This window comes from Psammomys obesus, unplaced genomic scaffold (assembly GCF_907164565.1).
Source record: "Psammomys obesus unplaced genomic scaffold, mPsaObe1.curated_primary_1811, whole genome shotgun sequence".
Lineage (NCBI taxonomy): Eukaryota > Metazoa > Chordata > Mammalia > Rodentia > Muridae > Psammomys > Psammomys obesus.
In genome coordinates, this window is record NW_026593895.1 from 1,945,204 (window position 1) to 1,958,709 (window position 13,506).

The 13,506-nt window shown below is 47.8% G+C and overlaps 1 protein-coding gene across 1 annotated transcript in view; it reads right to left on the reverse strand.

Moving 5' to 3' along the window:
• Positions 1 to 330: 330 nt before the first annotated feature.
• The window catches only part of Chchd6 (coiled-coil-helix-coiled-coil-helix domain containing 6), a 207,731-nt gene continuing 194,555 nt past the window's right edge, over positions 331 to 13,506 (reverse strand). The window contains exons 7-8 of the mRNA XM_055617420.1: positions 1,803 to 1,938; positions 331 to 528 (exon numbers count right to left, since the gene is read on the reverse strand). Coding sequence (XP_055473395.1) covers positions 523 to 528; positions 1,803 to 1,938 — 142 coding nt within the window. The 3' untranslated portion in view covers positions 331 to 522. The remainder of the gene's footprint in view (positions 529 to 1,802; positions 1,939 to 13,506) is intronic.

A 13,506-nucleotide genomic window follows, 5' to 3' on the forward strand; every position in this document is an offset into this window, starting at 1 on the left:
CACTGTTATATTAGCTACAGACCACCATGCTCCTCCCTGCTCAGGACCCACTACTCCCAGCTCTGCTCTCTTGCATTTATACATGAGCCTTCCTGAGAGCAAGCAGAAGGTCCTTCTGGAAGCTGGCACCATCCCAAGAAAAAAACACTTCCTTCCTTTCCTCTTATACCTGCTCCATGGTGGCTTTTGTTTTGGGTTTCCATGCTCTCCCCATGCCAGGCCTAGTACTCCCCCAGAGAAGCAGTCTGTCCTATGAGGCTCTGTGTCACTGGTGACCAACAGAAGGCTGGACACAGATTCAACAGAAGTAACGGGGTGCCAGTGAGTGAATGACTGCAAACAAAGACATCTGTTTTATTTGTTTTCGGTCAGTAGCACATACTGTTTCTCAAGCATGGTGGCCCCATGCTCAGAGGCATATGGGTGCCCAGCCAGAGACTGAAGGGCACAGGGGCCATGCCTTGGGGTCTGGTGGTCCCATGATTGGTCCCTTCTTCAAGGCTCCAGGAAAGATGCTGCTCCTCAGCCCTTCAAAGAGAACAGTCAAGAATTCAGCTGAGTCCTCTTCTTCCCCATTGATGTCCCAGGCCTGGGGTGCTAGAGCCTATCTCCATGCTTTCTAGGCTCCTGAAGACTGCATGGGACAGTGGCCATTCCCCTAGAGCATGACTGGCTACTAGTCAATTAGCTGGCCTAACACCTGGACTGGGGCTCTCCTCATTGCCCAGCAGGACACAGGCCCTTACTTAACACATTCTGAAGCAATAATAGCCAGCACCACCTATATTTATTCCCAAAGTCCCAGCTCCCTTCTCCACCCTCACAGTGGCATGCCTGACCCCTACCCTAGCCTAGTGCAGCCTTGCCCACTTCTGTTCTGCCTAAGCAAGGCCCTTCCTGTTCTCTAAACAGCCAAGGATTTTCTAGGAGAGACACAGGGAGAGTGCACCTGTGCAATCAGGTTCATGCTGTAGGAAGCTCTGCAAACCTGCATGTGAATATATAGCTCTGCACCTGAAGGGGGCCCTCAGGTGTCCTGAGCTGTCCCAGGAATGCCTCTGACAACACCTAACTGCTTTTGGAAGCTAATCTTTTCTGAGAATCCCTTGCTGCTCTTTCAACTCTGCCAGGGACTATGTTCTGTGGAGCTGGCAGAGGGCACTGAGTTTTTCCAGTAGGTGCACCTCAATCACAGGGAGCCCTGTGAGCCTGGGTGCCAAGGCCCAAACTGTGCCAGACTGCATGCATGGCCTAGAGGTGGCTTGGGGGCTCAGATGGCTCTAATGTTTCCAGGAGCATTAGGTATAGGGCCAGGAAGGAGAGGCTGAGCCTGGAAGGTCCCACACCTCTTTCAGGCATGTGTAATGACAGAGGCACATTGGAGCTTCCTGAAAGCTGCCCACCATCAATCATCATTACCTTTCCCATGGTTTCACTCAGTGCAATAAGATATACTGGTGGGACCTAAGGGGCATAGGGACTAAAAGTGGCCACTGACACAGAATAGATGGAGCAGGGCATACAGCTGCTTCTGCTAAAGAAGCCTGTGTGTATAACAGGGGAGTCTTTCCCTCAGCCTCTTTGTTGAAAGGTGAGAAGTTTGCCACTGTCTCCAGGAAGGTGGACAGACTTCATAAGCCCAGCCAGGTAAAGCAGCACAGGGGTGGGGGTTACTGCTCCAGGGACACATCTGGGTTCCAAGAGTAGTGAGTCATGGCTCTGAGCCAGGTGATAGATGGGACATGTAAATGCAGAGGCCCAGGCATAGGCCCATGCTCACACACTAAGGCAGGTGACCTCACCTTGTGGGCAGTGCTCACACAGTGCTTGTATGCCTTGACCAGGTCCGAGCACAGAAGCACCTCATGCAGATGGTCATGGTAGCAGCGGAGGATCTGGGCCTGTAGGCCAGAGCATACAGGCTCAACTCTGCGAGGCCTGGGGAATGACAAGAGCAGATGGTTGGCATTAGAAGGAATGGGAGGGAAGAGCTCCCACTCAACACTCAGAAAGACACTAGGGTAAGTTCTGGATGTCCATCCATGCATCAGCTTACTCGACAAGTGTAGAGGTGCAGGTCTGATCCTATGGCCAGTGGCCAATGTTGAATAGATTGAGGTCTAGGGTGGTATGCTGGCTGGCTGCTGCCCTGCGTCCTCAATGCCACCAGAATGTGTGAGGGGCCTGGTAGGCAGGGGCCTCGGCTGCCCCACTGACACAACACTAGAGCCTCCTAGCTAGCTGGGTCAGGCTCTGTCCAGGGGTTCTTCTGTGCATTGTAGATCTGATGCCATGGCCATGTGTCAGGAATGCCATTTCCCCTGTCCCCAAAACTCTTGTTCTAATTTTGCTTCAAGCACATGTAAAGCAGGAAACCTACAGAGATGTCCAAAAGATAAAACAAAAAGACAAACAAACTGACAAGCAAACAAAACACTTCTTGGAGATAACTGTAGTAATGTTTTGAGGCATTTTACTATCTTTTCTTTCTTCCTTTATCAAAATAGTTTTAGAATCTACAACAAACAAATATGGTGACTTTCTATAGCTGTGATGCAAAACAAGTGATAAAAAAGTAAACAATAGATTACACTGTCACAGGTGCCCCTCTCAGCCTCCCTGTGGCCACCTTTGAGCAGCAGACCCCTTTGTTGTTCCACTTAGCTCTCATCCCCTCGGCCTCCCTCATTGTCACATATCCAGTATTCTGACAACTCACACACACATAGCTACACATACTCCCACGTACCTCACACACACTCCCGCGTGTACGGCTGCCCCTCATTCACCTATGATTCCACATAGAGTCATCCACTCATTCACTCACTCTCACACCCCTCCCACATCAACAAACTCCCACACACCCATTCTCTCACACTGTCCTTCTGCTCCTACCACAAACCTCCTTTAACACCTTTACTCAGGGTCTTGTGCACACTTACTTTCTCATGCTCAGCCCTCCAGCAGCTCACACAGCAGCACACTGGTGAAAACATGCTCCCATCACCACTCCTGGCTCTATGTGGCACATGTTATTTATTCTTCCCCACCTCCTTCTCCCACATGGGTAAACTGTGGTATGGAGAAGCTACATCACATAGCTAGTGCATGGGGAGGGCATGTTTATTGACATCGTAGTGGTGCCAGTCACCATCAGCTTTCCAGCTTTACGCAGGTTTGTAGCAGCTGTGGTGGACTTGTGGCGACACCTGACAGTGATAAAGCTGCAGTGCGCCATTCCTCACAGTCTTTGGCAATAAAAAGGATGGGTTTTCTGCAAGCTGTGCTCCAGCCCAGCCTGCTGTTCTGCCCAGCACCTCTGAATCTAGAGTGTCAGCCATGCAGTCAACACCAGTGGGGGTAGTACTGTCATCAAGATAACTCAAGCAGGTCAAAGTCATCAGTTAGGGCGAGCCAGCAACAGAGTAATCAGGGGCTTAGGAAGCAAGTCTGCATGTCTCATGCCCAGCCCAGGGGCCTGTATGGACATTTCTAGAACTCCCATTTGCTTCATGATACTGCCTGGGGCCCTTCATTCTTCTTTTTTATTTTTCTCTTTTAAAATTTACTTATTTATTTTTGTTTATTTATTTCCATTTATTTACTTTGTATCCCGGCTGTAGCCCCCTCCCTTGTCCCCTCCCTCCTACTCCGCCCCTCTTCTCCTCCTATGCCCTTTCCCCAGTCCAGTGATAGGGGAGGTCCTCCTCCCCTTCCATCTGACCCTAATCTATCAGGTCTCATCAGGACTGGCTGCATTGTCTTCCTCTGTGGCCTGGTAAGGCTGCTCCCCCTCAGGGAGAGATGATCAAAGAGCCAGCCCCTGAGTTCATGTCAGAAACAAGTCCCTGTTCTCATTACTAGGGAACCCTCTTAAGACACTGACCTGCCATGGGCTACATCTGTGCAGGGGTTCTAGGTTATCTCCGTGCATTGTCCTTGTTTGGAGTATCAGTCTCAGAAAAGAGTTTTTGGTTCTGCTGCTCTCCTTGTGGAGCTCCTGTCCCTTCCAGGTCTTTCTATCTCCTTCTTCTTTCATAAGATTCCCCACTCTCTGCCCAAAGTTTGGTTATGAGTCTCAGCATCTGCTTTGATACCCTGCTGGGTAGAGTCTTTCAGAGGCCCTCTGTGGTAGGATCCTGTCCTGTTCCCTGTTTTCTCCCTCTTCCGATGTCCATCCCATTTGCCCTTCTGAATGAGGATTGAACATCTTACCCAGGGTCCTCCTTCTTGATTAGCTTCTTTGGTAAACAGATTTTAGTATGATTATTCTATATTATATGTCTAATACCCACTTATAAGTGAGTATATACCCTGTGTGTCCTTCTGCTTCTGGGATACCTCACTCAGGATGATCTTTTCTCGTTCCCATCATTTGCCTGCAAATTTCATGAATTCCTTGTTTTTAATTGCTGAGTAGGTTATTCCATTGTGTAATGTACCACAATTTCTGTATCCATTCCTTAACTGAGGGACATCTGGGTTGTTTCCAACTTCTGGCTATTATGAATAAAGCTTCTACAAACATGGTTGAGCAAATGTCCTTGTTGCATAGGTGAGCATCTTTTGGATATATGCCTAGGAGTGGTATAGCTGGATCTTCAGGTAGCACTATTCCTAATTGTCTGAGAAAGCACCATATTGATTTCCAAAGTGGTTGTACAAGTTTACATTCCTACCAGCAATGGAGAAGGGTTCCCTTTTGTCTACATCCTCTCCAGCATGTGTTGTCACTTGAGTTTTTGATCTCAGCCATTCTGATGCATGTCAAGTGAAATCTCAGGGTCATTTTGATTTGCATCTCCCTGATGTTGAGCATTTAAGTGTTTCTCTGCCATTTGATATTCCTCTATTGAGAATTCTCTGTTTAGCTCTGTACCCCATTTTTCAATTGGATTACTTGATTCCTTCATTCTTCTTGAACTAGACCAGGACCACAGTCCTCATGCACTGTCCTCTCTGTAGGCATGGTGCCTCATTTAATCAGGCCTGACTCTTCCTAGAACCTTCTCTCACCCAGTTCACCTCTCTCTGCTGAGTGGAACTTGGTCACAGCCCTATCCTTAAGACATGGACCAGTGAGGAAGGGAGAAGCCCATGTTTAGCTGAGACAGTAAGACTCAACCAAGGTCTGAACAAGATAGGTTTGTAATATAAGTCGGCAGGCTGGCTGGGCTGCTGTGGCAAGCTGCCAAGCCACAGGGAACAAAACCTACAGGGTAGATGCCCCCTATTCTCATAGCTGTGCCCAATGCTGCTCAAAAGAGCCTTTTCCCAACAAGTTCTAGGGAGGTTACCTGGGTCTCTGCCCCTGCATTGACGTTGCATCCTCAGATACATGAGGGAGAAGAGCTGGGGTACAAGTTCAATCTTAAAGCACACTTCCCTTCTTTCCCAGTGTGACCTTTGAACATGCAGAGCAGCTCTGAGTGGTATGAAGCTTACTGTCCTTATTGAAAAAGTACTCTGGCAGGCTCCTAGGCCTAGCATGAGGCACACTGGCAGCCAGAGCTCTGACTCAACCTCCCCCTCCATACATATAATATGACAGGCTGCTGATAGATTAAGCTGAACTGCAAGTGAACAGAGGAGTAGCTTCATCACTAGCCCCTTTTCTCATGGCCACTACAGCCACCCACCTTGCTGAATGCTGCTCTCCTGCTTCAAGTGCCAATAGGACGGCCTGTGAGCTGAGGGCAAACTTCTGAGAACACACAGGGGGTTTCTAGGCAGGGAGAAACTGAGCTGTGTGAAATCTATCTCTTGCACAGCATTGCTACTGCTGAGGCCACAGTGCCTCTCCACAGGGACTTCAGCACAGTAGGAGCATACACAGGCAGGCAAATGTCAATGGAAGTTTTACCCATTGTGCACAGAAGGCTCTGAGGGAAGGCACAACTCCTGAAGTGAATCTTTCTCTGAAGTAGGGTAGGGCTGGCCAGGTCAAACCAGGTTTTGGGTGGCTTTACCCAATTCAAGGTGACCCGAGTTAGATCACCTGAGTGCACAAAACAGCTTCAATGAGTAAGACCAATCTTGTGAATGGATGTCAGCTTAGGTGGATGTGGAAGTCCTGCTCAGCTGACTTGGGTACATGGTCTCAGCACACATTCAGTAAATGCAAAGCTGTTTACCAAGAATGGCACAAAAATCAGATCACCAGCAGCAATAGCCCCCACCTAAAAGTGTATATGGCTTTAACATCAGAAACCAGGCAGGCTTACTGTTTCTGCAGCGCACATCTATATTTTGGCTTGGCTTATATTAATCTGGATCTCACATATCTGCCACCATAGAAACTGGTGCCCAAAGGAGGATGGCCCAGGAAAGAACAAACCCTGATACCTTTTGCACACCTGGAAGGCAGGGGCTTAGAGTTTCCTTCTCTGACTACATTCTTCCTGGGCCTTGGAACATGACCTTATTTAGACACAGTGTGGCTGTGGATACATTTAGTAAAGGCAGGTAACAGAGAAGCAGAATGAGCCAAATCCATTGGTATCTACTGCATACTCTCATAAGAGAGACAGTGGCAGACACTTAAGCTGGTTGTGTGAGAACAGAGGTGGGCGCTGTGCTACATTCATCAGCCCAGGAGGGCAGGGTCTACCAGGAGTGTCTGCAGCTCCTACACTGGACAGGAGGGCCAGGAACTGCACATACCTAGTATGCAGGACTGTCATCCTCTAAAACTGGGAGGAAACACATTCTGTTGATGGCCTCAAGTGGCAGCACAACACAATACAGGGGGGAAGTGTGGAGGTGGTGGAGTGGAGAATGGCTCAAGTGTACTTCAGTCCAGAACCTCCTTAGCACTAGCCTCTGGGCTACCAAGCACCTATTGAGCATGTACCAGGATGGAATGATACCAGGCTCAACAGTTTCTCACCCCAACCTTGTGAGCTAGTGTCCTCACTAGTTTTCTGTCAATTTGACACACGCTGGAATCTTTTTGGAAAAGGGGATTAACTGAGAAAATGCCCCTATTGTGGGCAAAACTGTTGTACACTTTCTTGATTGATGATTCATGTGGAAGGGCCCATCTCACTATAGGTGGCACCATGCTTCTTGGGCTGGTGGTCCTGGGTTCTATGAGAAAGGAGGCTGAATAAGCCACAAGGAACAAGTCAATAAGCAGCACTCCATGGCCTCTGCATCAGTTCCTGCCTCCAGGTTCCTGATATGTTTGAGTTACTGCCCTGACTTCCTTCAATGATGAATAGTGATGTGGAAGTATAAGCCAAATGATCACTTTTCTTCCCAAGGTGCTTTTGGTCATGGTGATTCAGCACAGAAACAGTAACCATCTGCACTTCAGAGACTATGGTCATGAGTGTGTTCAAGAGAGGAGGAAGTATCTCATGAGTAGCTCTACAAAGAGACATCATGTTCCTTAAGTAGTCCATGCCCTGGGAGACATCTTGTATGAGGAACAGCTGTGGAAAGAAGAAGGCAAAGAATCCAAGAAAACAGTCTAGGAAGAAAAGACAGACTTGCATGGAGTGCATGTAGGTAAGGTCTTTCCTATTCTGATTAACTAGATTGTGCTAGGACCACTATGTCCCCAACAAGATATATTACTAAAACTCTAACATGTCCCTGAGAATACAGACAACAGCTTTGTGAGCTTAGCATTACTACCTCACTCTGCACACAGGGATGAGTCTCAAAAGCCTAAGCGGTTTTCTCAAGGCATGCAGCAGTAAGACAGAGGCATGGTCAGAAAAGCCTGGTGTGTCCATTTCCACATGCTATTTTTTCACTCTACTCAACTTTTAGAAAATACCACAAAATTCAAAAGAAGATATAATCAAAGATACAACAAAACAAAACAAAACAAAACAAAACAAAACAAAACAAAACACAGGCTCATACTACAAGGTATGCAGGGCTTCTCAATGGGCTGGAAGTTTGCTGACTCCACATGGAAAGGGGTGCTATAGGAAAGGCTCCAAACATGGAAAAGCAAAATTAATGGTAAACCAAGGAACAGGTTTACAGGGTCAGAGTCAATAAGAGGCCAGAGAGAACAGGATCTTCCCTGCTCCCATGCCGGGGTCACTGTGGGGATATATCGTCTCCCGCTGTCACCTGCACTGTAGCCTCTGCAGGAAGAGCTCCAGGAGCAAATCTAGGGTGCTCCTCCTTCCCCGAGCTGCCTCTCATGAGGTGGGCATTGTGTGCTCTGTGCACCTGCAGCCCCAGTTCTTTGGCTCTCTCACTTTATTTAATAAATGGAATCTCGTCAACTTATCCTTCTCCTATTATCACTGCCGACATCAACCTGATAATATTGGCCTGGTATGGAATCTGGCTATTATCTGTCCTCCTCATATTTAATTTCAAGGAAACATTGGTGGGGACTTTGGAGCAGGCTTTTTATTAAAGCAGCAGCGATGGGATTCCACATGCACTAGACATTCATCTCCGTCACGTCCTGTCCAGCTAGCTGCTCAGAGGCAGCTTCTATTCCATTCTATGGCCAGGGCGCAGACACTGTGCAGACAGGCAGGTTGCAAGGGACTGGGTTAACTGGCTGCTATCGACCATGTGCCACTCAGCCTGGGTAAGTGGGACCCAGGGATCCACTATTGATTAACATGCCACTTGGGATCATTGTCAGTCTCGTTTTCAGATGCCCGTCCCTCAGAGAACTATAGCCTGGTAAAAGGCACAGGTTAAATGGGATGAGAGGCAGGGAGGGAAAAGGAGCGCCACCCTTAGGAGTATGAACAAAATACAGGGGCTCAGCTTTCTGTCACTCAAGGGGAAGGACTGTATGTGTTCTTATACCCTCTACCACCAGATGGGTAGAAGGGCAGGACACTTCAGGGGGTAGGGAGGAAAACAGCAGGTTGCTGTGCTCTTCAGTGTCTGAGGGTGACTATATTGGGACAGAAGTTGCACAGTAGTCTCTGTGGCTATAGTCTGAGGCTCTCAGTCATAATTAGGAAAGGCCTCAGCTGTGGCTGAAGAGATGGTTAAGAGAGCTTAGTGCTCTTCCAGAAGACCCAAGTTTTGTTTCCAGCACCCTGACTTTTCACAACCACCTTTAACTCCTATTGCAGGGGATTGATACCTTCTTATGGCTCCTTAAGAAAGACCCTCCCTTAACCCTGCTTCCTTCTTAGCCCTTCTCTCTGGAGCTTTGGTCATTTCCCACCTGGAAAATCTATCTTGGCTAGTTCATTGAACTTTCATCTGGTCTGCTCAAACAGCCCAGCCCTGCTGACACTAGTTAGAGGGGTCTCTTTGAAGCAAGGCCACACTGCTTTTCTGAAGGACTTGGTTAGCCACTTGGGCCTGCTTTAGTCCTAGGGACAAGCTCCAGAACCCAAGGCCTAGCCATCTATGGCCAGGTTAAGGACCCTATTTCCTGCTCATCCTGCCACAAAGAGGTGCTTATATTCTACAGGCCTAGAAATGTCAAGTGTTTGCTGAGTCATGCTGAGTATGACAGGGTGAAGACAGAGCCCTAGCCCAGCCACTACAACCCCAACTCCAGGACAGGCACTGTGGCAACTTTTAGAGTGGATATTGTCCACCTACCCAGAGGCAATCTTAGGGTGGCATCTAGGCTTCTTCATGATGCAGCCTGGGCTGAGCTTTCTCCTGCATAAAGACCCTAGGATATTACCTCTCATGGCACATGGAAGCATGCCAGAACCTTGCCCTGTCACTGTTGGGCGATGTACCAAGGCCAGCTTGTGTTGCAAGAACGGTTACATGGGTATGGGGTTCAGAGGGTCCTAATATAGGACACCCATAGTGGCCACAGCCCCTGTGAAGCTCACAGTGACTGTCACACTGTGCCTGGCCCTACAGTGGCTTTGACTGGTGCTGTGTGCAGGCTATTCTAAAGAAGGAAGCCAAGTGCTAAGAATGTTGTTGGGAGTGCAGGGGATAGGGAGTCCTGGTGTGGACGGAGCCTTGGTGCTTTGGGGTGGAGGTCATGCTCTTCAGGCTGGCTGACTTGCAGATGTTGTTCCTCTATAACAAAAAGCCAGAAGAGCATGGCTTCTGGGAAGAGCTATGGAAAGAGAAAAACTATTGGTGCTGGCTGATTCGTGAGGAACTCCTAGGTCTAAGACAGCTTAGCTGATTTAAGTAGAAAGACCCTCTCTGTATGATGGAATGGGACCTGACAGGTGCTGACACACAGCAGGCAGCCCACTTCAACTCCAGAGTCAAGCCCCTGGCTAGCAGTTCCCAGGATCTGCCAGGGACAGAAATAATGAGAGGCCTGGACTAGCACAGAGAAAAGCCCCACTCTTCAGGGCTCTGGTCTAGCAGCCTGAAGCTGACTCCAGGAGCAGGGAAACACTCCCTCTTAAGGGCCATGGCCTTGCACCCTGAAGCCAACCCCAGCAGCTCTGAGGTGCTCTTGGGAACCATACATTTGCTTATAGACATGCAGGCTGGTTGAGCTCAGAGAATTTTGAGATGTCTGCAGCTTCCCCAAGAGGTACCAGCTTCAGTTCTTGAGGCTAAGGCATTCTGGGTTAGCACCCCTGAGCTATGACCTATAATCTCCCTTGACTTCCTGTCTTCAATCTCTCCTAATGGTCCTAGAATCCACATGATGGTTTGCAATAACGCCAAATGGCAAATGATCAGATTGTCTCTTCTGTTCTTCCCTATCTCCCCATCTCATTACCAGCACCTGCATCATTCTAGACCCAGGACACTGGTTCTTGCTTTATATGATATGCCCTCCATCTGAGCACACACCCACCTGTGAATGGGATACATGAGAGTACCAGCAAAGCACCAATCTCTGGTGAAGAGACCAATTCTATTGAGCCTGTTCTGTCTTGTGGAAGCAGCAGGATGACAGCCCCACTCCCCATCCCGTGAGTCAAGAGGGGCCAAAGGGGATCTTCTCCAGGGGTCTCCTTCTCTTGAACCTCAGATGTCACTCAGGACAAAAGGGGCTATAGCCATGTGTTCTCGGTGCAGCAGGCACCCTCAAACAATCTTATCCTCTAGTACCCAATTTTGACTTTAAACCACAGTTGACCTCTCAGTAAAGTCACAAGACTGGCAATAATTTACAGGGGTCCAGGAGGACCCCTGACACACTGATCCCTGGAGAGCAAACTGATCATCACCAGCCATGTGACGGGCACAATGGGGCTCTGGCTGTTTTCTGAAACTGTCAACCTGGAGTCCTTGAAGGAGTCTGGGCTGTTTCCAGAAACAGAAGACAAGGCCCTTCTTTTCCCATCTTAACCCTTCATCATGAGGAGGCGAAGTGGGATGCTGATAGAGAGGGTACCATGAAAGTGCTAGTTGGTGTGCTGCCCAAAGGGGCAAGGGCAAGTGAAGGTGGTGGGTAAAAAGGCAGTCTAAGTGCTTGGGAGAGGGCTTCTGCTGAACACCAAAGTCCACCAACTGAGAATGCTCCTATGCTGAGATTAGTAAGGCCTTATTCCTGCTCTCTGGAAGGCCTTTCAACTATGGAAGAGGGCTACAAACTCTCATGCGTTAGGAATATTGACATAAACTACAGACAAAGATGGAAATCCTGAAGGATCCAGTTGTGCACATGGGTACACATGTCAACAGCTATGTAGTCCATGCATGCCTGTGTTTCCCGGCTCAGTTACTGAGGACACCAGAACAATAGAAGAGCACCAAGCACACTCAGGCCCAGAAGCTGGTATCTAATACCATTATCCAATCAAAGGCGCTTGACTCCTTAAACAGCAGGCTCTGAAACAGGAGATCAAGACCACCCTGGAGACCTCATGCCAGCAAGTCAAGATGTACTTTGAGAGTGAAGAGATGTGGGAAAAGAGAGGGAAAGTCTTAAAGGCATCCAAAATCCAGGCCATTCCATCAAATAAGTGAGAATAAACATTACAAACCAATGAACAGATACAACTTCTGTGCCTCCAAAATAGAACCAGGTAAATGAATACAGAACCAGAGGTGAAGGAAGTGGGACTCTCCTGTGATAGAATAGCAATCCAGAAACACAGGTCTCCCAAGAGGACAATACCCTGTTAGAGCACAACATTGGTCTCCAAGGACTTATGGCTTGACTGTGATTGTGAGGGAACATTGGGCAAACACAGGCCAGGGTCTCACCCTACAAATGAGTGTCCTGTACGTTCTTTAGAACTGTTAAAGTCATTAGTGGCAGGAAAAGTAAAGGAACAGGTCCACATGAAGGAGCTGACAACTAAGTCAGAACAGATCTGTGGACAATGTCCTGGATCAGAAAGGAAGGAGAAGCTGCTAGGGCAGCAGGCAGAACCTGATCTATGAGGTAACGGTTATATTCAGATAGGGGTTTCATAAAGGAAAGGCTGTGTGGTAGCCATGAAGGACACCTTGAGAGGTACATGAAGGACACACACAGTTGAGGAGTGATGGGCTACCAGGTCAAGACCAGGATATGGCTTTCCTTTGCAGAGACACAGAGCTGAAACAACCCTTAGACAAGAAAAGCACTCAGGAACCCTGGTTAAGGGACCCAGGAGTCTTCTGTGTTGTCCTCAGCCCTGCTATGGGTTGAGAGTGCTTTCCAAATAAGCAGCCAAACAATAAGGCTGGCAATTTGATAGGATGAAATGTATTCAAGAGAATGCGCTTATCCAAAAAAAGATCTTACCAGATTTTCTATTTTTTTCTAGCTAGGAGTGAGTGGGGTTGGAGAAATTTGACAAAATGATTCTAAATACATCTTAAAAACAAGCTTGAAAAAGATAATCAAGGTGGAAGGGCTTGTTCTAACAGATATAATATTTTGAATCATGGCTGATTTATAATACATTTTAGGTGTATTTAAAACATGCAGGGCTGATCCTAGGAAAGCGTCAGAAGCATATCTGTGTGTGTGTGAGTAGGACTTAGAGTGTGGTAGGTGAGACTTAGAGCACAACCAACAGGACAAAGGACTCCTACTCAGAAAATACAAGTCGATATGTGCTCACATCTGGCTCCCAAGTGGACCCCAGTGGGCTATTTAGAGTAACAGTTTAAGGGCATGAAATGAAAAATCACACAAGTACTATTCCCTGGGATTACAGTCCTGGGGGAAGGAAAGCCTTTGCAATGTAACACAAATCACACACAAAAACATGAACAAAAACATATTTGGTTCCTATCTACAAATCAACTCCAAAGGTCAATGATGAAACAAAGCTTTAACTAGAGCAGTCACAACAAAAAGATCAGAGTTAGTGGTGACACTAAGGCATAGCCTTGTAAGAATGAACACAGGGAAACATGGGCACAGGCTGCCAGTAAGTGAGCCAGAGAACTAAATGGCCAGCAATGTAAGAAAAGGCTTGGATTTCACTTAGTAAGAAATGAATGTTGTAGAAGCCAGGGTTGTCTTCCCTTGTGAAACTGGCAAAGGTGTTAAAAACCAAACCAAACCAAACCAAACCAAACCAAACCAAGCCAAGCCAAGCCAAACCTAGCCAAACCTAGCCAAACCAAACCAAACCAAACCAAACCAAACCAAACCAAACCAAACCAAACCAAACCAAACCA